At 35.0% G+C, this 23,154-nt stretch overlaps 1 protein-coding gene across 5 annotated transcripts in view; it reads left to right on the forward strand.

The window, feature by feature from the left end:
• The window catches only part of FYB1 (FYN binding protein 1), a 164,566-nt gene extending 143,214 nt beyond the window's left edge, over positions 1-21,352 (forward strand). For 3 of the 5 annotated variants that reach the window (XM_011726745.2, XM_011726746.3, XM_011726744.3), the window contains exons 14-19: positions 1,936-2,002; positions 4,757-4,856; positions 5,310-5,472; positions 15,915-15,948; positions 18,032-18,063; positions 18,829-21,352. In XM_011726745.2, the coding sequence (XP_011725047.1) occupies positions 1,936-2,002; positions 4,757-4,856; positions 5,310-5,472; positions 15,915-15,948; positions 18,032-18,063; positions 18,829-18,851 (419 nt within the window). In that variant the 3' untranslated portion in view covers positions 18,852-21,352. The remainder of the gene's footprint in view (positions 1-1,935; positions 2,003-4,756; positions 4,857-5,309; positions 5,473-15,914; positions 15,949-18,031; positions 18,064-18,828) is intronic. The other 2 variants (XM_071098989.1, XM_011726748.3) reach the window with 1 other exon arrangement.
• Positions 21,353-23,154: the final 1,802 nt, after the last annotated feature.

Raw genomic sequence — 23,154 nt, forward strand, 5'->3', positions numbered from 1 at the left:
GAGAACATTTTTGCAATCTACTCATCTGACAAAGGGCTAATATCCAGAACCTACAAAGAACTCAAACAAATTTACAAGAAAAAAACAAACAACCCCATCAAAAAGTGGGCAAAGGATATGAACAGACATTTCTCAAAAGAAGACATTCATACAGCCAACAGACACATGAAAAAATGCTCATCATCACTGGCCATCAGAGAAATGCAAATCAAAACCACAATGAGATACCATCTCACACCAGTTAGAATGGCAATCATTCAAAAGTCAGGAAACAACAGGTGCTGGAGAGGATGTGGAGAAATAGGAACACTTTTACACTGTTGGTGGGATTGTAAACTAGTTCAACCATTATGGAAAACAGTATGGCGATTCCTCAAGGATCTAGAACTAGATGTACCATATGACCCAGCCATCCCATTACTGGGTATATACCCAAAGGATTATAAATTATGCTTCTATAAAGACACATGCACACGTATGTTTATTGCGGCACTATTCACAATAGCAAAGACTTGGAATCAACCCAAATGTCCATCAGTGACAGATTGGATTAAGAAAATGTGGCACATAGACCAGGCGCGGTGGCTCAAGCCTGTAATCCCAGCACTTTGGGAGGCCGAGGCGGGCAGATCACAAGGTCAGGAGATCGAGACCACAGTGAAACCCCATCTCTACTAAAAATACAAAAAATTAGCTGGGCGCGGTGGCGGGCGCCTGTAGTCCCAGCTACTCAGGAGGCTGAGGCAGGAGAATGGCGGGAACCCGGGAGGCGGAGCTTGCAGTGAGCCGAGATCGTGCCACTGCACTCTAGTCTGGGCAACAGCGTGAGACTCCGTCTCAAAAAAAAAAAAAAGAAAAAAAAAAAGAAAATGTGGCACATATACACCATGGAATACTATGCAGCCATAAAAAAGGATGAGTTTGTGTCCTTTGTAGGGACATGGATGCAGCTGGAAACCATCATTCTTAGCAAACTATCACAAGAACAGAAAACCAAACACCGCATGTTCTCACTCATAGGTGGGAACTGAACAATGAGATCACTTGGACTCGGGAAGGGGAACATCACACACCGGGGCCTATCATGGGGAAGGGGGAGGGGGGAGGGATTGCATTGGGAGTTATACCTGATGTAAATGACGAGTTGATGGGTGCTGACGAGTTGATGGGTGCAGCACACCAACATGGCACAAGTATACATATGTAACAAACCTGCACGTTATGCACATGTACCCTAGAACTTAAAGTATAATAATAATAAATAAATAAAAAAAAAAAAGAAGTCTAGAAGGGAGAAAAAGCTCTAATGATTGGAAAAGCCATTGAACCAGTTAAGGTCACGACAACTTTTCTGCCAATACTGTTTCTCAGTACCTGTAACAGAAGTATTTAGTTAAAAGAAATAATCTTTCCATTTAAAGGTGGTGCCACTCCTAATATCACTGTAAGGCAAAAGGTAATGGGAAACAGATCAGTGAGGCGAAGGAAAGGAGGAAGGAAGGCAGGAGGGAGACATTTAAATAGGATGATGTATATTATCACAGCACCCTAAATCCCATAAGAATCTCAATTTCTATCTCCACTTCATCCTGCCAATGGCCAGTAATGTTGATTTGTTTATCAGCAATTTGCCACTTCTGACATTCATTGCACTTGTAGATCTTCAGATAGTCATAGCCACTGTTCCATGAGTTTTCTTCCAGATAACAATGATTATCATTATGGTCACTGGTTTTTTGAGGATAATTTAACCCATGGCAAGTAATAACCTCTCCCCTTTCAGAAGCAGACAATGCTTCCAGGAGAAATGTACCGAGACACTAGGAAAACTTTTATTGTCCTTGAAGCAATCTTTATATTAAAAACGTCATTGAATGCTCATATCAAAATCTAAACTAACAGTGCTTCAACCTTTGATATTTTGTCTTTTGTTAGACATGGGAGATGAAGTTTACGATGATGTGGATACCTCTGATTTCCCTATTTCATCAGCAGAGATGAGGTAATTAAAATGCTTTCATTACAATGAAGTAATGAAAACGAGAATACTCAAGAAAATTCAACTGAAATAAAAAGCCAGTGGGATTGTGTGTCTACTGTGTGTGATCCTGTTGGCTCTGACCTCCTCTCTAACGCTGTGTTTCCTTCCGATCTCAGCTCTACCTCCCTGCGAGGTTTGAGAGTAGGTACCCCCAATCCTTTGTCCCAACCTCCATCCCTTTCTCCCCTCATTCTCTTCCATCCCCCTGGTTCTGCTCCTTGTTTCCTGATTAACCTTGGGCCTGTGACTCACTGATGTCTGGTTTATTTATTCATTCATTCACTGGGGAAACATGTTTAAGATCTTGGTCACAACTAGTCTCCACTGATTCTTCTCCTTTCTTTATTTGTACTGTTTTCCCCAAACCTTTTTTTCTTGAATATACTTCTTAGCTTACATCTCAGCTCTCACCCATCTTGTTCAAGCCACCTCTGTCTTCTACAAGATAGTTTCCTTTATGAAAAAAAGAAAAAAAAAAGATTTATTTGTAAAAGGACTTTTAGGTAGGTTACATTCAAATGTTAAAAAATTAATTTTAGGCTAAAATTGTATAAAATCAGTTAATATCAAGTAATACAAAAGGAGTGTCTTTTGGATTTTTTTTTTTTTGAAATAGAAAATAACATGGTAGGATGCTTTCTCATAATCCAATAAATACATGAAATGATTTGATACATACTGGGTATAAAAGCAAGAACACCTATCTAGCTTTTTCAGGAAAAAAGAAAGATGACTCAAAAGATCTTGTATTTGAATAAAGGATGAAAGTAACATAAATGGAATGCAGTAAGTGGTGTCTTCTGAGTTGTACTGGTAAAAATGCATTGGTAAACGCTAAGGATTAATTTTTGCCAAAATTGTTCAACTAATTTTATGGAACTAGAGAGAGTATCAAGATCAAAGACTCTGAAGGGAAAATATGCCGTCATTCATATATGAAGATCAAGTTCCACAGGCAACACAAATAAGAAACATGAAAAGAGAATCGTTGCCCTTTTTTTAATTCTCCGTGAAACAAAAATGGAATCTTCAGTAATACGTTCAAGTTTTACTATTTCTCACCAGTGGTGTTTCAATCCTTTACAGTTGTTAATGCTTTTTTTTGTTTTTGTTTTTGTTTTTGTTTTGTTTTGTTTTGTTTTTGTTTTATATTACTGTAGAAATGCCATCACATTCCATAAAATCACTCTAGGAACCCAGAGTCACACACTGGCTGTATTCTTCAAACAAAATAAACCCCAGCTGACTAAGCTTTATGGGATATGGACAATTTTCTTCCCCATTTTGCTTATTTTCAGAGTTTAAAGCAAGTTTGTGTTCTCCAATGTCGTATTCTATTTTTAAATGAATTTCAATAAATTTTTTAAAAGATACCTTGTAGGGCACTTCTAAGTTTCATGTATATTCTGATTGCCCCAGAGAGTTCATCTGGGACAGTATTTCCACAAATGCCCAGACTACCACAGGCAGGCAGTACTGCGGGCATTCGCAGAGCCTGAGCTAGATATTGTGCCAATTCTTTCCACAATGAGTGAACTAAAAGCTAAGATTCCAAAATTGAGAATTAAACTTAAAATAAATTGATTACAAACAAAACTTTATCTTAGATCATCTAGATAAAAATTCTTATATTCTAATTTTGAAAATGCTCACTAAAGATATCTACAGTCCTTCCCTACCATTCATAATTTAACCCTAGTGAATGGTTCTCAACCTTGGTTACAAATTAATATCATGCGGGAAGCTCTTAAAATGTGTCCATCACTACCTGGACCTCACTCAGACTAAATTAAATTTTAAAATTAATTTAAATTAGAATGTCCAGGAATTGGGCAAGAGCAGTAGTATCCTTTAAAAGCTTCCCAGGTGATCCTCTGTGTGGACAGGCTAGAAAATCACTGTTTTAGGTATATTCACTTATATTAGGGTAATTGGTATCTACAAAATATAGTGGATTTCTATACCTAGATCCTAGCAGTTAAAAAAAATAAGTCTGTTAACTCATCTAAACACTTAGGATGTGCTTATCTTTCTTACTTTCTCCCTCTCCCACCTCTGTCTCTCTCTCTGTCTTTCACACGCACACACACACACACACACACAAACACACACATGGACAATTGATAAAGTGATGAAGATAAAGATCAATAATAGCCATTTTTTTTTAAAAGCTCCTTCTTATAATATCAAAAATCTTAACTGTTACACAATATTTTTTTTATTAACCAAAACTCTGGCTGCATTTTAAGTAGATTTGAACAACATAACATATAAATGTTATAAACCATAATAATTGATTCTTTTTTGAAGTCTTCTTTTTTAAAAATCCCTTCTTATGACATTTGCCAAGCTACATAATTATCTAGAAAGGGTTGATAATTTAGGGAGGTTTAAGAATAGATTAAGTCATATGAAACCACTGACATGCAACCATGTTTAAACCATGACTCAGTGATTTTTATGTGGTTCAGTATAAGAAGGAATCTAATCTCTCACTCCCATTTTAATTCTTACAGTCTATATTCCCTTGAGGAAACCCTTCTACATTATGAAATGTCATCATTTATTACGACCACAGTTACTGTGATTTCTAACAAAAAGAATTAACTGAAACAAAAAGTTAAAAATATAATGTTATGGATTGTCTCTGTTATGGACTATTCTTTTAATATTTTCTAAACAAAGTGTTGTTTTATGTGTGTTCTGCCATCCTAGTCAAGGAGCTAATATTGGAAAAGCTAAGACAGAAGAAAAGGACCTTAAGAAGCTAAAAAAGCAGGAAAAAGAAGAAAAAGACTTCAGGAAAAAATTTAAAGTATGTCATATCTAAATATTATACAAAGGATAAAGCTCTACTGAAAAATCCAATGATTTTTAAGTACCAAAATGCACACTTTAAAGTGTAATTATCAATATTACAGTTAGCTATTATAACCCTTTTATTTTGAACAAAATTTATTTTAGATTTAAATTTATTTCTATAAAAGATTAAGCAAGCTATAATATGCACAGTATTCATACTGTGATAATCATCTAAATTTAGCTGTCCTTTGAACCTTAATAAGAAGGTTTAAAATAATTGTTATATTAGGTTGATGAGGTTATGAATGGTTTGTCCCTCAAAATTTTCTTTAATATTCCTACATTATATTTCTAAAACACTGATTATCTCTTTAGCAAATAGCTTTTTAATTAATCCATCAATAAATAAGTTGTTTCAATAATGCACATAAACCAATAATTTAAATATTGTTCTCTTTTTTTTTAGTATGATGGTGAAATTAGAGTCCTATATTCAACTAATGTTACAACTTCTGTAACTTCTAAAAAGTGGGGAACCAGAGATCTACAGGTAAAACCTGGTGAATCTCTAGAAGTTATACAAAACACAGATGATACAAAAGTTCTCTGCAGAAATGAAGAAGGGAAATGTAAGTCACTGCTTATACTACAATATATACATATATGTCACCCCAGAATTTAACAACCAGACATGTTTTAGTGACGACTCTGTGTTTACTAACTCTTATCTATCTTTTTGCTCTATCCTTTGTAAATTGTGGCAATCGTTCAGAAGTTGGTCATTATGCTGTGCTGAAATCAATGTATTTTATTCTCTTTTTATTTACCACATACTATCTATATACTCTGTGTCAAAAATAATGCCAAATTACTGCTTCTCAAAACACAGTCCTACAGACCATCAGCATCAGAAAGCCCTTGTGTGTGTATTAAAATCGCAGTTTCCTGGACCCACCCTTGACTTGCTGAAATATGAGTTCTAGAAATCAGGTAAAAACGTGATGATAACTTTTTCCCTAGCTCGTTCATGTATACACTAAAGTCAGAACCACTGTGCTAAAGTAGACAGTGTCTCTTGCTCTGGCCTGGTTTTAAAATTATGTAGAATTTCAAATTATACAGAATTGTGTAGAATTCCGGATATTTCACACCTAGAATTTCCAGTTTTCTTATCTTGCAAATTCACTTGTTTTCATTTCTTATTTGAACACACTTAGTGCAACATACTATTCCAAATAAATCCAAAAAAGTTCCCGTCTCCTTTGACTTTATCAGCTATTAAAGTTGACAGATGGGAGCCAGGTGCGGTGGCTCATGCCTGTAATCCCAGCACTTTGGGAGGCTGAGACAGGATGATTGCTTGAACTCAGGAGTTTGAGACCAGCCTGAGCAACATAGCAAGACCTAGTCTTTACTAAAAATCAAAGAAAAATTAGCCAGATATAGTGGTGTGTGCCTGTAGTCCCAGCTACTTGGGAGGCTAAGGCAGAAAAAATCACTTGAGCTGAGGAGTTCCAAGCTGCAGTGAGCCATGATCGCACTGCTACACTCCAGCTGGGGTGACAGAGCGATACCCTGACTCAAGAAACAAACAACAACAACAAAAAAATAGAAAATAAAGAAAGCTGACAGAAGAACATATGTTTATCAAATTTCAAAAAAAAGCTTATTTAAAATCCAGAGAAGAGTAATTCAAAATTACATTGTCTTATATTTGAAACTGAATAGCCACCACAGCTGCCCCGTATCAGCTTAGTCAATCTGCATGGAAAACATGGACTCTGAGTTTAATTTTAATGGGAGGAAGGTGACTCAGGGACAGGAATTGAAATGGAGTTTCAAGAATAAAACACAGTGACTCAAGGATGGAGGAAATGGATGTAAAACTTACCACGGAGGAGGTGTGGTTGGCTTTTCAAAGGAAAATACGGAATGTGGGTACAAAAGATAAAGGGCCGTGGCAGTGTAATATTAAGATTGAAAGTTCACTGAAGATAATGTGTAGAAAGATCCCCAGGGGACAAAGAAAACCCCCATTCAGACTAGGATTTGCAAGGATCTACCTTAAGGAATAGCCATAAGTATAAAAAGAACTATAAGCATCAAATTGCATCAAAAAATATTTAAAAATTCAGATTTTTAAATTATTAAATGTTATGATGAATATACCCAATTGAATGTTCTAAATGAAAATTATGATAGTAATATGATGAATCTCTCATGACATATGGTAGAAAAAGTAAGAAAGCTGTTTAACTTGGGGTAGGATTTATAGCCATGTTATAAAATCATGCAAATAAGAGAAACTGAACTAAAAAAAAAAATTAAATACCAAAAAAAAAAGTCTCAATAAGGTGATAAGTCTAAATGATATGTTTTCTGTCCTCTACTTTCCAAAAATTTCCCATTTTTCACAACAGAGAATTGTCCTAGTATTTGTCACATAGACCTCTCTCCGGGGCACAAGCTGAAGCTTGTGCATATCTTGCCCTTGGTATGGTAGAAGAAAATCTTGCCATAGTGACCTAAGTCTCCCATGCTTAGCAGCAAGTCTTATCTAAAGCAATGCTCCTCCAACTTTGAAGTACATACACATCAATGGGGATCTTGTTGAAAATGTAGAAGTGAGGTCTGACATTCTTCTTTTTTTTTTTTTTTTTTTTTTTTTGCTTATTTTTTCCCACCTTACATTTATAAAAATGGCATGATATTCTATGGGTTTTCAGGCTCCCAGGTAATTGATGCTGCTGGTCCTTGGATCAGCATGGATCTTCACATATCCTAAGTAACAAGGATGTGATGATCTCATCAACAAACATGTATGGATATCGATGGACAGGAATAGATATGGCACCAGTAAGAGAAATTCAGAGAAGAGACTCTTATCTTCCTAGGAACCAGCAGACTTTAAGAATAAGTAGCCATTCAGAATAACTGCATAATCTAATATCATTTTCTACTTGAACATCAATAATTCTAAGTACTATTACAAATACTGGAGGTCTCCTGTTCTCTTAGAATGTGTCATCTTCTAAGAATTAGAGGTGAAAAGGTTTCATAAACTTCTGATAGATTACAGTCAAGAGTTTCATTTAAATATCTTTTTTCTTTCTGCTGCAGTATCAATGCACTTTACAGTTTCCAAGTTCATTGTTAACTACCTAAATTCTTAGATGGCTTTGGGGTACATCTCAGACGGGATGGAAACCACATGATTATATGGTAGCACTTATATGCATGTTGCTTTTTGTGTAAAGACTTTCTATGGGCTGGATTTTTTCTCTTTTTTTAAATTGTTATGTTACTTAATAATTGTAGATTTATTTTATTTTATTTTATTTATTATACTTTAAGTTCTAGGTTACATGTGCACAACGTGAAGGTTTGTTACATACGTATACATGTGCCATGTTGGTGTGCTGCACCCATTAACTCGTCATTTTCATTAGGTATATCTCCTAATGCTATCCCTCCCCCCACCCCACAATAGGACCTGGTGTGTGATATTCCCCTTCCTGTGTCCAAGTGATCTCATTGTTCAATTCCCACCTATGAGTGAGAACATGCGGCATTTGGTTTTCTGTTCTTGTGATAGTTTGCTGCGAATGATGGTTTCCAGCTGCATCCATGCCCCTACAAAGGACACAAACTCATCCTTTTTATGGCTGCATAGTATTCCATGGTGTATATGTGCCACATTTTCTTAATCCAGTCTGTCACTGATGGACATTTGGGTTGATTCCAAGTCATTGCTATTGTGAATAGTGCCGCAATAAACATATGTGTGCATGTGTCTTTATAGCAGCATGACTTATAATCTTTTGGGTATATCCCTAGTAATGGGATAGCTGGGTCAAATGGTATTTCTAGTTCTAGATCCTTGAGGTATTGCCACAGTTTTCCACAATGGTTGAACCAGTTTACAGTCCCACCAATAGAGTAAAAACGTTCCTATTTCTCCACATCCTCTCCAGCACCTGTTGTTTCCTGATTTTTTAATGATTGCCATTCTAACTAGTGTGAGATGGTATATAATATAAATAACTCTTATTATTTTGAGATACATTCCATCAATACCGAATTTATTGAGAGTTTTTATCATGAAGGGCTGTTGAATTTTGTCAAAGGCCTTTTCTGCTCTATTGAGATAATCATGTGGTTTTTGTCTTTGGTTCTGTTTATATGTTGGATTACGTTTATTGATTTGCGTATGTTGAACCAGCCTTGCATCCCAGGGTTGAAGGCCACTTGATCATGGTGGATAAGCTTTTTGATGTGCTGCTGGATTTGATTTGCCAATATTTTACTAAGGATTTTTACATCGATGTTCATCAGGGATATTGGTCTAAACTTGTCTTTTTTTGTTGTATCTCTGTCAGGCTTTGGTATCAGGATGATGTTGGCCTCATAAAATGAGTTAGGGAGGATTTCCTCTTTTTCTATTGATGGGAATAGTTTCAGAAGGAATGGTACCAACTCCTCCTTGTACCTCTGGTAGAATTCGGCTGTGAATCCGTCTGGTCCTAGACTTTTTTTGGTTGGTAGGTTCTTAATTATTGCCTCAATTTCAGAGCCTGCTATTGGTCTATTCAGGGATTCAACTTCTTCCTGGTTTAGTCTTGGGAGAGTGTAAGTGTCCAGGAAATTATCCATTTCTTCTAGGTGTTCTAGTTTATTTGCGTAGAGGTGTTTATAGTATTCTCTGATGGTAGTTTGTATTTCTGTGGGGTCGGTGGTGATATCCCCTTTATTATTTTTTATTGCTTCTATTTGATTCTTCTCTCTTTTCTTCTTTATTAGTCTTACTAGTGGTCTATCAATATTGTTGATCTTTTCAAAGAGCCAGCTCCTGGATTCATTGATTTCTTGGAGGATTTTTTGTGTCTCTATCTCCTTCAGTTCTGCTCTGATCTTAGTTATTTCTTGCCTTCTGCTAGCTTTTGAATGTGTTTGCTCTTGCTTCTCTAGTTCTTTTAATTGTGATGTTAGGGTGTCAATTTTAGATCTTTCCTGCTTTCTCTTGTGGGCATTTAGTGCTATAAATTTCCCTCTACACACTGCTTTAAATGTGTCCCAGAGATTCTGGTATGTTGTATCTTTGTTCTCGTTGGTTTCAAAGAACATCTTTATTTCTGCCTTCATTTCGTTATATACCCAGTAGTCATTCAGGAGCAGGTTGTTCAGTTTTCATGTAGTTGAGCGGTTTTGATTGAGTTTCTTAGTCCTGAGTTCTAGTTTGATTGCACTGTGTTTGGCTTCCCCATAAAGTGATTCTGCAAAAATGCCAGTGGCAAGTGGAGAAATGAGATAGGGGAGCGAAGGCAGCCAATAAAGTCTTATTATCAAAAAGTTACCACTTGGATTATTGGAGCTTGATCCTACTGGAGACCCCCAAGTGTTAGTGTTATCCCTTCCAGTGGGAAATAAATTGGGATATTTATACACCAACTCCTGTCCTTCAGGAGCTGAAGCCTATTCCTGGGAAGGTAGCCAGAAGCCAGAGAAAAGCCATCAGTGAAAAAATTGTTAAATGCAAGTACTGTCAGTTGGATATGCAGTTACTCACATGGTAAGGATGCGGGTGTAAGGGAGAGGCACTAGGAGCATGTTACTGACTTTCAGGTTAAGTATTATTCTATGGTTTAATCACCTTATCTACATTATTTTAGTTTTATTTTTCCTAACCTCCTGCCTTTCTTAATTTTTACAAACCTGCTTACTCCTTCCATGGACTGGGTCCTTGACATTCTTAGTTTTTAAAAATAGCTAATTCATTCTTCACACACCTCTATAAGATTGTTTAACCCTCCCTTTCCTAGATGATTGCAATAGCCTTTCTAGTGATACATCTATCTTTGCCCTTACACTCGGAATCCATTTCCCCACAATGTTATCCAAATATTATTTTAAAAAATACAGTATTTAGGCTAGCACATAAAACTCTTTATCATCTAGGCTTACCCCCACCCACTGCTGTTTTCCATCTACAACTGACACTCCAGAAATACAAACTATTCACTTGTCATTCCCTGAACAAATCTCGTGTTTTGGCCAGCCGCAGTAGCTCATGCCTATAATCCCAGGACTTTGGGAGGCAGAGGTGGGCAGATCACTTTAGACCAAGAGTTTGAGACCAGCCTGGCCAACATGACGAAACACCATCTCTACCAAAAATACAAAATTAGCTAGGCATGTTGGCGCAAACCTATAATCCAGCTACTAGAGAAGCTGAGGCAGGAGAATCGCTTGAACCCAGGAGGCAGAGGTTGCAGTTAGCCGAGACTGCGCCTCTGCACTCCTGTCTGGTTGACAGAGCGAGACTCTGTCTCAAAAAAAAAAAAAAATTATGTGTTTCATCCTACTATGCTAGGAATTCAACTTGAAATGCCCATGATTCTCTATTAAAAACAACTCAGTTGTCATCTAAAATTAGAAGCACCCCCAGTCCCTACTCCCAGCCACACCGTCACAGTTAATCTCTCCCCAACTCAACCATAATACTTCTTTTGCTGCTGTCATTGTCATTATTGTTTTATCAATCTATCACTCTTATGAGACTCTGAGCTTCAGAGTCACTTCAATGAAATGTTCTCAACATTGTATTGTCAACACATTACACAATGCCTTGCACCTTGCGTGAGACTTGCTGGATTGAATGAAACAATTTGGAAACTGCAGTTGGATAGCCAGATGAAAGTCTGACATACAGACACTCACAGAAACAAGTCCGCTGAATACTTTAACTGGTTAGAAGACAGAAGTTCTCTCCTCTGGCTTTAGTGATGTAGTTAGATTGTTATATGCCATTGCAGAGCCTCTAAATCTTTTGGTTCCTTATTTCTGCATCTTCTGATTACAGATGTCTTTGCATTTGTAATCGAGCACCAAGGTGAAACTAATGTTATCCTTACCTTCCATTCTTCTTTAATCCATCAGAGAAAGAAAAGCATAGCCTATTTCAACCTAAAGTTTGTAACAATAACAATTAAAGGCTAAAGCAAGAACAACAATCCCTTACAATAACGGAGTGGGGCATAAGCCACTTTTACAGGCATTATCACATTCGATCAAGCCTCACCCATTAACTTGTAGAAGCTCCTACTGTGTAGGCATTGAAATCTTCAATATAAATTTCTGGCACATTGCCAAATGTTTAGTTTCTTGCTAATATTTATACATATTCCACAACTCTATGTCTCATAAGCTGTGAGTTTTCCCACCTCCTGTGACTGAAAAAAACTTTCTACAAAAAATATAGAATGAGATACTTTTTGTCTGAGTTATTTGTGGCCAAAATGCTCTCCATTTTCTTTAGGCATCAAAGACCAAGGGATTTTAAAGGTGCTTTCAATCTTCCCAAATCCAATTGATAATTTTCTTTTAACTTACATAATTTGTTTTCAATTTTAAAACAACACAGGCTCACTGAAAGAAAATTTTTAAAATTTAGAAAGTTAAAATGTTGTCCAAATATGAAGTTCCAGAAATAACAATAGAAACAGAGAAGAGGGGAAGAGTGAACATTTTTATAAAACTAGGATAATAATTTATATTCATATTATACACAACACACTGTTTTTTCTTTTATTATGAGCATTTTCCACTGAAATTGGACATTGTTCCACTTGCCTAGGTAAATCTATACAATATGATTTTCTTGTTTTAAACTATGTGAGGCCAAATTGAGTACATTTAACTTTATTTCTGGATTTACCCACAACAAATGAAATAATGATGAAATAGTATATTTTTGTTTTTATTAAGTAAAAATTTGAAAATATTAGAATGAAGATAATTTCCACTTTTCCAAAGATTATTTTCTATTTCCTTGGTTAATCTGTATTCACAATATCCTTCTACAAGGTGAGTCATTAGTCCTGAGACACATCTGCCCTGTAGCAAGCAAACGTTTGGGGAAGAAATTAACTGGCACATATGGGGGGTGGGTGTTATTTTCCTAACTGGCTCTATCCCACCACATATTTCAAAACATTTGTTTCAAGTCATTATGTTCTGCTCTATAAATGTGAGGTTTCCAAATAATAATTTCATATGATATGTGAGAATCCCTGGTGTGCCCACACTCACAATATTACAGTGCTAAACATAGCTGCCCTTCTACATGATACAGACCATGATGAGATTGTTGTTGTTGTTGTTATTTCATGTGTTTATAGTTTTCACTAACATTCCCTATAATAAATGTAGATATGTAACATAAACAAACAGATTTTCCTATTGCAAAAAAATATAGATATATTTCTAGGACCTATAATGGAGAGATTATTTAAAAATTTATGGTAAGTCACTTGTTTTGACACTGTCATGAATCATGCTTTTAATAGAATGAAGTTTTAGCTGAGATTTTTAAAGGTACCAGACAGCAAAACCTGTATTGTATTAAAAGTCATTTACCCTGTAAAAAGGCTATATAATTGTGATTTTATAGCTAGCAAGCCCCATATTATCACATCATTTCTGCAGCACAGTACCATCTCACACTCCATCTCCCTAATACATTTTTCTTAAATAATATTCCCAATTATTGATGTTTATGTATTTCACACAAACACACAGCAGCAACAAAGTGTTCAACACAGGCGAAGGCTGTTCCTTAGAACTCTTGAACACACAGATATAGGAGGGAATGGAAATACAGGTTGAGAATCTAAGAGAATATGTTTTTTATAAGCAATTTGTAAAGTTGAGGTATTAAGCTGTTTATCATGAATGATTAACTTTGGTCATGTAAAGGACTGTTTTAGCTCTCTACATTTAGTGTTTTATCCAAGCCTGCAAAATTTTAGCATAAATTAGTTTTTAAAAATAGATTACCTAGAAGTGTAAGCAAATAAAAATCTTTAATTTCTAAAAATGGTGATCACATTCTCTTTGTTTTGAACTTTATATCTGATGCCGGAATAACTGCAGTCTCTAACAACAGTTTATAACTCTTATATATTTCTCTATTTATCATCCAATTTTAGCTCAGAGAGTGTATGAAGTCCTACCAAATCATATGAGATTGACTTCAGTGTTGAAAGCTTCAGTTCATACACATCATTATTTTAAAATTATTAACATCAACATGAGTATATTATGGGAACATTTACTATTGTGTTTTTTTCCAATTTGTTTTAGGAAAAAATCCAAAATGAAAGCAGAACCCCCAATTTTAACTGATAAAAAGAAGTCAATGGCTATTACTATCCGTAGAAAACTGTTCTAATTTTAGTGTAACCCTAAGTATAGGTATAGATAAAAAGTTATTTCAGTTATGAGGACCCTGATACAAACTCCACAATTTGTTCTATAAGCTTGCTATTTGCAGAGATTTTTCTCTTTTGAGAGACACATGTAGAATTGAATTTGTTGGACATGAGCTTATCTCTTTAAAAAAATTACACTAAATTATTATGTATACCTTATTTAAAAAGAAAGTCTGTTAATATGAAATGAACTGTGATATAAAAGCCTACCCACAGACTATAGATATTAATTGTAGATGTTCTTACATTAATACTTTTTGCTACTTTTGCATTAATTGAAATATGAAGGAAGGTGCAACATGTTCTAATTTTTTTATACTCTGAGTAGTATGTTATTGTGCTTTTATTATCTTGACATGTTTCATTACTTTCCTATGTTCCTAGTGTTTCATTACTTTTCCTACTTCTAATTTTTTATACTCTGAGTAATATGTTATTGTGCTTTTATCTTGGCACATGTTTCATTACTTTCCTACTATGAGAATTCAAGGATAACTTTGATTCTTTATTTTCCAAATATGATACTTATAGTTTTTGTTAAAAAGTGGTAAGCTTCTTGATAAAATATTTTAGTGGAGTTTTTTATTTTTTAACCCTGTAACACTTCAAGGGAAAGTTCATTTTCTTAAATGTTAATGCATAAATTCAGTTTTATGATTCTAACTTTTAAAAAATATTTTCATGTTTAATCAATGGCAATATGACATCAATACATTTAAGTAAGTTTATCATTTGTATTATTAATTTTTGCTTATGAGCTTTCGCCTTATAATTTGTAACATGCTTGCTTTGATTCAGAACCAAAATTAGATCTAAAGTGGACCAAGACCAATAGATTGACTCACTGAGAGAAATTATTTAGAGATTGTATTGAGGAAGCAATAAATGGTACCAATCTCAAGCATACAACAGATTTTAGGCACTAACACAAAACTAACAATTCCAAAGATTAGTGATATTAATTAGATATCAGCAGGCATTTTCTTAAGAAAAATAGTTTATATTTTTCCTGAGAAATATGTGCACAATGAGGGGCAAATATAAGGTGCCCCTCATATAACAACAACAACAAAACTTAGCTTTCCTGCATAAAATATGGCTTATTTTCTACTTAACCAGGCATCACAGAATTCATAGTGTGTGCTCTTCCAATAATGCTTTTGCTCCATGAGTGATGAAATGCAAATGTTGATACTGTCCAATAGCAAAACAGTAGAGGAATTTCTTCCATACAGAGTAAAAGAGACCTGTTTGAGACTATTTACAATGCATAGTCCCCCTAGTAGTCAATAGCTGGCTGGCATCTGAAAGGGGAGTTGAATACAGTTGTATGTCTGCTCGATATAATAAAATTTTATAAAGTAAGTCTTAGATCTGGTGGTATTTAACATACTTACCAATAAACTACCTTTATAATCCATGCTTACTAAATTCTTCCTAAAACTGGATCATGGGGTAACACATTGAAGAAATAGATTAAAAATTGAAAGAACTCTGTTCTATAGCCTACAGAAGCTTAATGAAAAAACGTTGCTTTTTTTTATTTAAAGGAGAGAGGAGGAAAGATTGAAATTGGAGCAAAAAAGAGACATATTAGAGAAACAGAAAAGTTAGGGAGAAAAGGAGAAGAAAGGATGGACACAAAAGTAGACACGAGTAAGAAAAATGGGTCATTTCCAGAGATAGATACAATTATTCAGTATACTATGATTACTCTATTGTGTTTTGATTTCCTGAAAGAAATACTAAAGATTTTTCAAACCTGTATTATTAATGAAATGTATTTTCTTTTTCCTTCATAGATGGTTATGTCCTTCGGAGTTATCTAGCAGACAAGTAAGCACATTTTCTTCTACTACTATGCTTGTGAAAAGAATTTTGTGCCTTTCTTTTAAAAATATTTCTAATCTTATTTAAATAATGTAACCTACTGAACTATCATAAATAAATTTAAAAACAATATGCTATACTAATGTTAACATGCTAGTATCCATAATAAAGGTAAGGTTTTCATAAAGTGCTACTCTTTTAAATAGGCAAGAAGCCCTTCTCATTTAAAATTGTACAGCTCATAGTTCATAGTTTTATATATTCATTAGGCTCTCAGCAAACACTGAAGACAGGTCAAAGCCAGTAACCTTTCATTAATATTTTATATTTTACTTGCTAATGCAGTTGATTGAATGGAATTAATTTGGGACCAATTAGTGACTTCACAGTAGGTGCTAATATCACCTGTTAACAGTTCATAGTTTAGCCCTTAATTAAGGGCTTTGCTTCACTCACACTAGGCATAGTAGAGTACTATGTTGCCTTTTTTGGAAGCATGCCAGAGAAAAAGACAGTCGTCAATGATTCTTCTATTCTTATGAATAAGACATTGTCACAGTCTGTCACAGTCTGGTACTAGTGTGCCTTTGGAGTCCTCCGAAACATAAGATTCTGTCCCAAGTAACCCAGTGTAAGAAATGAACTCCATTATCAGGTTAGGTCACATGCCAATGCAAAGATTTACAGAATTCAGCGCAATGAAAAGATCCATGAGGAGTCACAAACTGTGTATCCATCAACAACCTGACACCAATCAGAAAAACACAAATCGGTGTGAAGAGCTTTGTCGGCAAACCAGTAGTGGCCAAAGAAAAATAATCATAATACCTTTGTTCTCCCGAGCACATTAATCACAGTGGGAGGCATGAGACTTTCAATAGGTTTTGTTCTATGAAAGATACAAATTTTAAGGACAGAATGTGTGGCAAATAATAGGACATTTGCATCAGTGATTATTACAGGCTGATTGAGAGAATTTAGAAAGCATACTCTGTAAGTAATTGTTGGTTCACCACCTATTGAAGCAAATACTTAATAAATGTTTATTGTATAAATGACAGAAAAATCTATCCTTCCTGCATTTGGATGAGATTTCCATTAGCCAAACCCTCCCTCCATCTCAGAGAAAAGATCCAAACAGAAGACATAGGGAACTCACAGCATCTGCCATAGTTGGCAGCAGTTTGAAGGGCCTGGTGCTGCTTCCATGATAATGCACAGAGATTGTACAGCAAACACTAAGTCTGGTCTAAGTGACAAAGCCACCCTACATTTCTGAATTTTAGAAGTATATCTTACATTTCAAGGCAATGTTCATGTTTATAATACTCTCTATTTTTATTTCTTATATAATCTCCTGTTTCATTATAAGGTACTTAAAAGCAAAGCTTGTCCCTTACTCATATTTATGTCTCCTGGCACATAGAAGGGACCCAGTATGTTTGTCGGATAGAAAATACCACAAAGATTTAGGGCCAAGCAAAACCTAAAATGTGTAAAAGTAGCCAAAATTACTATTATGGATGCTGCCTATCATCATAAGTAATAGTTTTAAAATTATATAAGAATTACCATAATAATAATATCTTGGTTACTTATTCTGTAACTAATATTTATATATTTTATTATATGTGTGAGTTATAATTAAAATGTGAGAGTGATGCAACCATTTCCTATGCCAATTATTATTGTATTTCATTCACCATTTGAAATTCAAGTGAAAGTGTGAATCTGGTATTAACAGATATAAAAGTCCATTGCTGCTTTGAATTAAGGTCCCCAATGGGAGTGTTGTTCCATGATGTTTAGTACATTGTTAACAAACATGTCTTACAAAGATGAGTAAGGCGTAGTCTATGCTCTTGAAGGATGTTTTAATTATTCTGTATGTAAAATGAAACAGAGAACTAGATTAAGTCAATGAAAGAAGAGATAATGAATATCAAATTTATTTCTACTTTAAAATGCATACTATGCTTAAAAGGCTTAATTGTGCCATATAAAATCATACTGTTAATCTTCTATATATTGCTCTAATGCTAAGATGATAGTTTCTTTAAAACAAAAATTATTTTTTTTACATTTACAGTGATGGAGAGATCTATGATGATATTGCTGATGGTAAGTCTTATGTAGTACCACCCCAGCGAACAGTCGTAGTGAATTTACTGTTTTTATAAATACTAAAAATAGTTTGTTGGATTAGAGACTTCCAATCTGATCAGAATTTGAATCATTTGAAAATGTTAGAAGACGTAAATGCCCTGGCATAATGGGGGGACAATACCACATTTCTCACAAGATGGAAAATTAAGGAAAAACCTCATTTATTTCTTTGAAAACAGAAGTATAAAAATATTTGATAAATTTTTTATTGTACTGTGACTCATAATAAGAATTTCTTTTATCCAAACAAATAAACATTTTTGGCAAATAGATAGGTACTTATTTCGTAACCAGTAATACCAATATTCTCTAAGCATCATATAGTTCCAAACTATAAAAAATTAATCTAACTGAAATGATGCATGGTGTTGACCATGATGTCCTTTAGTCTTTTAAACTTACGATTCTTGATCTTTAATATCTTCAACCTCGTTCAGAGTGACTACCAAAAAGTAAATGTTTAAGTGCCACGTAAAATAATCTTGAGTCTCATTTTAATAGAGAACAAATCTGTCCAGAAATTTTGTTGGAATTATAGACTAAATAATAAAAGTTAAATATATGGTCTTCCGTTTAACTCATTTTTTATAAAGTGAGCCAGTTCTATTTTTTTTTAAATCCTTAACCAAGAGAGTATGAATCACCCACATTTCCAAACTTGGAATACTTAGAGAATATGTTTTTAATAACCATATTTAAATTTGTATTTTTTTCTTTCAGGTTGCATCTATGACAATGACTGACACTCAGCTTTGGCCATCCTGCTGTGTTCCTTAGGTGTCAGTGTGAAGTCTGGATTTTAATTGGCATGTTATTGGGTACCAAGAAAATCAATGCACAAAACCACTTATTATCATTTGTTATGAAATCCCAATTATCGTTACAAAGTTTTTAAAGTTTGAACATAGAAAATGATCTCTGCTTAATTGTTATGTCAGAAGACTACATGAGTGAGATGTAAGAATTATTAAATGTCCCATTTCTGCTTTGGCTACCATTATGAAGAATTTGAAGGTGCTTCTTTTAGACCATCAGTAAATAATCCCCCTTCAAAAAGTAAAAAGAAAAGAAAAAGGAAAATCCTTCAAGAAGAAATGACCTGTCTAAAAAAACCTAAGGAAGAATAATAATGCAAGAAAGGAAATTTTAAAACATTCCACCAGAAGAAAAATTATTGTTTATACTTCTACTTATGGTTATATCTTATATTCTCTATTCAAGTGACCTGTCTCTTAAAAAGGCAGGGCTGTCTTACCTCTTGCTAGTGGGTTAAATGTTTTCAAAAATTATAGCATAGAAGAAGTTCTGTATAAAATTTGTCCCTATTTGTTAATTGTAGATAAATGTTAATTATTTGATACGAATGTTATGCATTTAGTGTGCACATTGAAGTCTAAACTGTAGAAGAGTCTAAAACAAGTTCTCTTTTTGCAGATTCACATGCTAATGGTTTAATTCTGTGCTGTGTTTAAAGTACTATTATAAGTAGAGTAGATCTGAATGAAGATAACCCTAAAATCATGAGGAATGGAAGAATGGACCTTGAAACTAGCTAGGCTTTTATGGCATGGCACCTCTTTATAATGAAGACACTTTTTAAAGTTTTTGTTTTTGTTTCAATTACTGCTGCATTTTTTTCTCTTTTTTTAAAAAACCATTTTACTGGAAAGTTGGCCAGCAGAGGGAGTAGAAATTATTAAAACTCTAGTGTTTGGATTGGGCCATTCTCTAACAGTACATACTCATTCCCAAAGCAATCCAAAAACAAAATATAAAGCATTTGGGTTTCAAATGTTAAGAACACTAAATAGCATGATTTAAAAAATGAAAAATCCTAACACCTAAGAAAAGAAGATATTAAGTGCTTTTAACAACTCCTAGAGTACAAAATGAGCAAATCCTAATGCTGGCCCTTTTACTAATGAACCTTCAAGTGATATTGAATAAATTATTTATCTTCTCAGTTTCCTCATCTGTAAATTACAAGATTAGACTAAGTAAGTTTTTCCAACTCTTCACTACCAATTACCTTAGGCTTTTATAATGCTCCCCCTACTTCAGTCCCATGTTTCAAAAGCTTTTGTCTATTTTTTAAGCACATTGATTAAATAATGATTAAAGCATTCTCCACATTTTAACATTACAAAGGCCCATTGGAGTTTCTGAAGCAGCCCCACAGAATTGAAATAATTTCAAATAACTGCAAAGGAACTGAAAATCTTCACAGAGATGAAGTGGGGTTTCCATTAGGTGCTTTCAAGTTTGATAATAAATCATCAACTTCCACTGGTCAATATATAGATTTTGGGTGTCTGAGGCCCCCAGATTAGAAACCACTAATCTCCAAAGATTCCCTCCAATTATGAAATATTTTGATGTCTACTTTTAGATAGCATTAGCCAGTATATGACCATGTGATGAATTTCTTTTCATACTACATAAAATTACCTGGTTCAAAAGTGGTTTTTGTTTATTAAGTTTGGTAGTAAATATATATAATACACAGACAGAATAGTTTTTATGCTGAAGTTTTTGGCCAGCTTTGGTTTGAGGACTCCCTGATAAGCTTGCTAAACTTTCAGAGTGTCCTGAGGCACTTCCAACCATCCCTCCTCCTGCTTTCGTTGAGGCAGACTCGCACTGCAGTCTGACAGCAATTTTTTTTCTGATTGAGAATCAATTCAATACAATGTCAGTTTTTAAAAGTCGAAGTTAGATCAAGAGAATATTTCAGAGTTTTGGTTTATACATCAAGAAACAGACACACACACCTAGGAAAGATTTACATAATAGATAATCATCTTAATGTGAAAGATATATTTGAAGTATTATTTTTAATATATTAAATATGATTTATGTTATGGTCTTATGTATGGAATTTTGTCACTTGAGATGAGCTGCAAATAAATAATACCTTCAATGGATAACCTTGCCTCCTACTTCATTAAATAAATTGAGGCTAGCCAGATGCAGTGCCTCACATCTGTAATCCTAGCACTTTGGGAGGCCAAGGCAGGCACATTTCATGAGCCTAGGAGTTCCAGACCAGCCTGGGCAACATGGTAAAACCCTGTCTCTACAATAAATACAAGTAATTAGCTGCGTGTGGTGGCACATGCCTGTAGGTCCAGCTACTTAGGAGGCTGTGGTAGGAGGATCACTGGAGCCTGAGAGGTTGAGGCTACAGTAAGCCATGATTGTACCACTGTCTCAAAACAAATTTACTCTGTCTCAAAAAAAATAAATAAATATTTTTTTTAATATTGATGCCATCAGGCTTCTTCTCCCTTAACTTGATCCTACATCTACAAAAGAGTCTTTCTCTGCATCGAACTCTGACTCTTTAGCTTCAGCCTCAGAAGATGGGATATCTCCTCTTCAAGATCAAACCTGCTACCAAGGCTCCTAATACTTTGACTCCTATTTTAGTGTCAGAAATTAAGATAACTAAATGCAATTCCTTTCAATTCCCTACAACCTTCGACCTTAACCCATATCCAGACACTGTCCCAGAGAATAAGATGTCATGCCTTAAATTCAAAGCCATAACCTTTGGATCCCATTTCTTCCTGCCTTTTCTGGAGTGTTCGTCCTTTACAATTCATTCTTTCTCATTCTCCTTCTCCCTTTCTTCCTCCCTCTCTCTATCCCTCTTCTTTAGGTTCTCCCACAGTACAGATTCCGTTCTCTAGACTTACAAACATTGAAATCTTTCCCATCTAAAAAACAACATGAAACTTTGCCTTAGGCCTAAAAACCTGTCCAGCTACAGCCCGTTTGGATTTTTTTTTTTTTTCTCATTCCATTGACTTAAAATGGCAGGGTACATGTGGCAGCCAGGAGAATGTGCCTCAAAGACCTCCAACTATGGGGCATTTAATTGTCCAAAAGTCCTCAGCTGCTGCATTCTGAAATCCATCGCAATGTTTGTGCCAAGACCAGGCTGTTCTAGCTAATGACTGAGAGTTGCAGGGATACTGAGGCAGGCCTATTCCTGAAAGACACACAGCTCTTCACATGGCCAACTTCAGTTTGAGGACTCCCTGACAAGCTTGCTAAACCTGCAGAGTGCTCGGAGACACTTCCAATCACCCTCCCTCCTGCCTTTATTGGTACAGACTTGCACAGCAGTCTGTCAGCTCCTCCAGCCTTCTCCAGCTCCCTTCCCATTTCCTCTCACACATGTATTCTTCCCCACCCACACATGTATTCCTCCCCTCCCACACATGTATTCTTCCCCACCCACACATGTATTTTTCCCCACCCACACATGTATTCTTCCCCACCCACACATGTATTCCTCCCCTCCCATTTTCACTCCATCTTGGTGTCTGCTTTCCAGAGAATCCAAACTGAATACAGGACATCTGAAGAGTTTGTAAAAATACACATTTTTCTCGCAGATCAACAAATAAAAATCTCTAGGGAAGAAACTTTGGAGTTCATTTTTCCTTAACTCTAAATATGAGTTTAATACTCAGCCACGTTTGAGAATCTCCCATCCCTATGCATCCTTTGCCATATGCTCAGGGTATATTCAATCTTTAACTTACTGCAACTTGATCTCTGCTACGATTACTCTGAAGTCATCTCTATATGATATCCCGCAGGTGCCTGTAACTCATGGAAATCAGAAAGGAACCTTTTCTCTTTCCCCCTAAAATTAATTATCCCTCCTATAGATTTTACCTCAGTGACATCTGAGTCATCCAGTCATCCAAGCTCAAGACATGGAGGCTGCTCTCTTTCTCCTCTTTTATTCTCCGTCTATCCAATGAAATATCATTAAATAGAGCTCCTAGAAAACAAATGATTTTGTCTTATTTGTTTTTATATTTCTTACTTTATGTTGGATTTGAAGCCCTTCATTATATATTTAATAACGAAAGAATCAATGAATGATGTGTCTGCAAGAACTGTGTTAATTCTGTGGGCTGCCACTGTAATTTTTTCTTAATTACTATTTCAGATACTATAAGAGGTGAAATAAATTGATGACCAAGAAATCCCTATTTGATTTAGCAACACGTAAGTCATTGGCCACCT

This window comes from Macaca nemestrina, chromosome 6, assembly GCF_043159975.1.
Source record: "Macaca nemestrina isolate mMacNem1 chromosome 6, mMacNem.hap1, whole genome shotgun sequence".
In the NCBI taxonomy this organism is placed as follows: domain Eukaryota; kingdom Metazoa; phylum Chordata; class Mammalia; order Primates; family Cercopithecidae; genus Macaca; species Macaca nemestrina.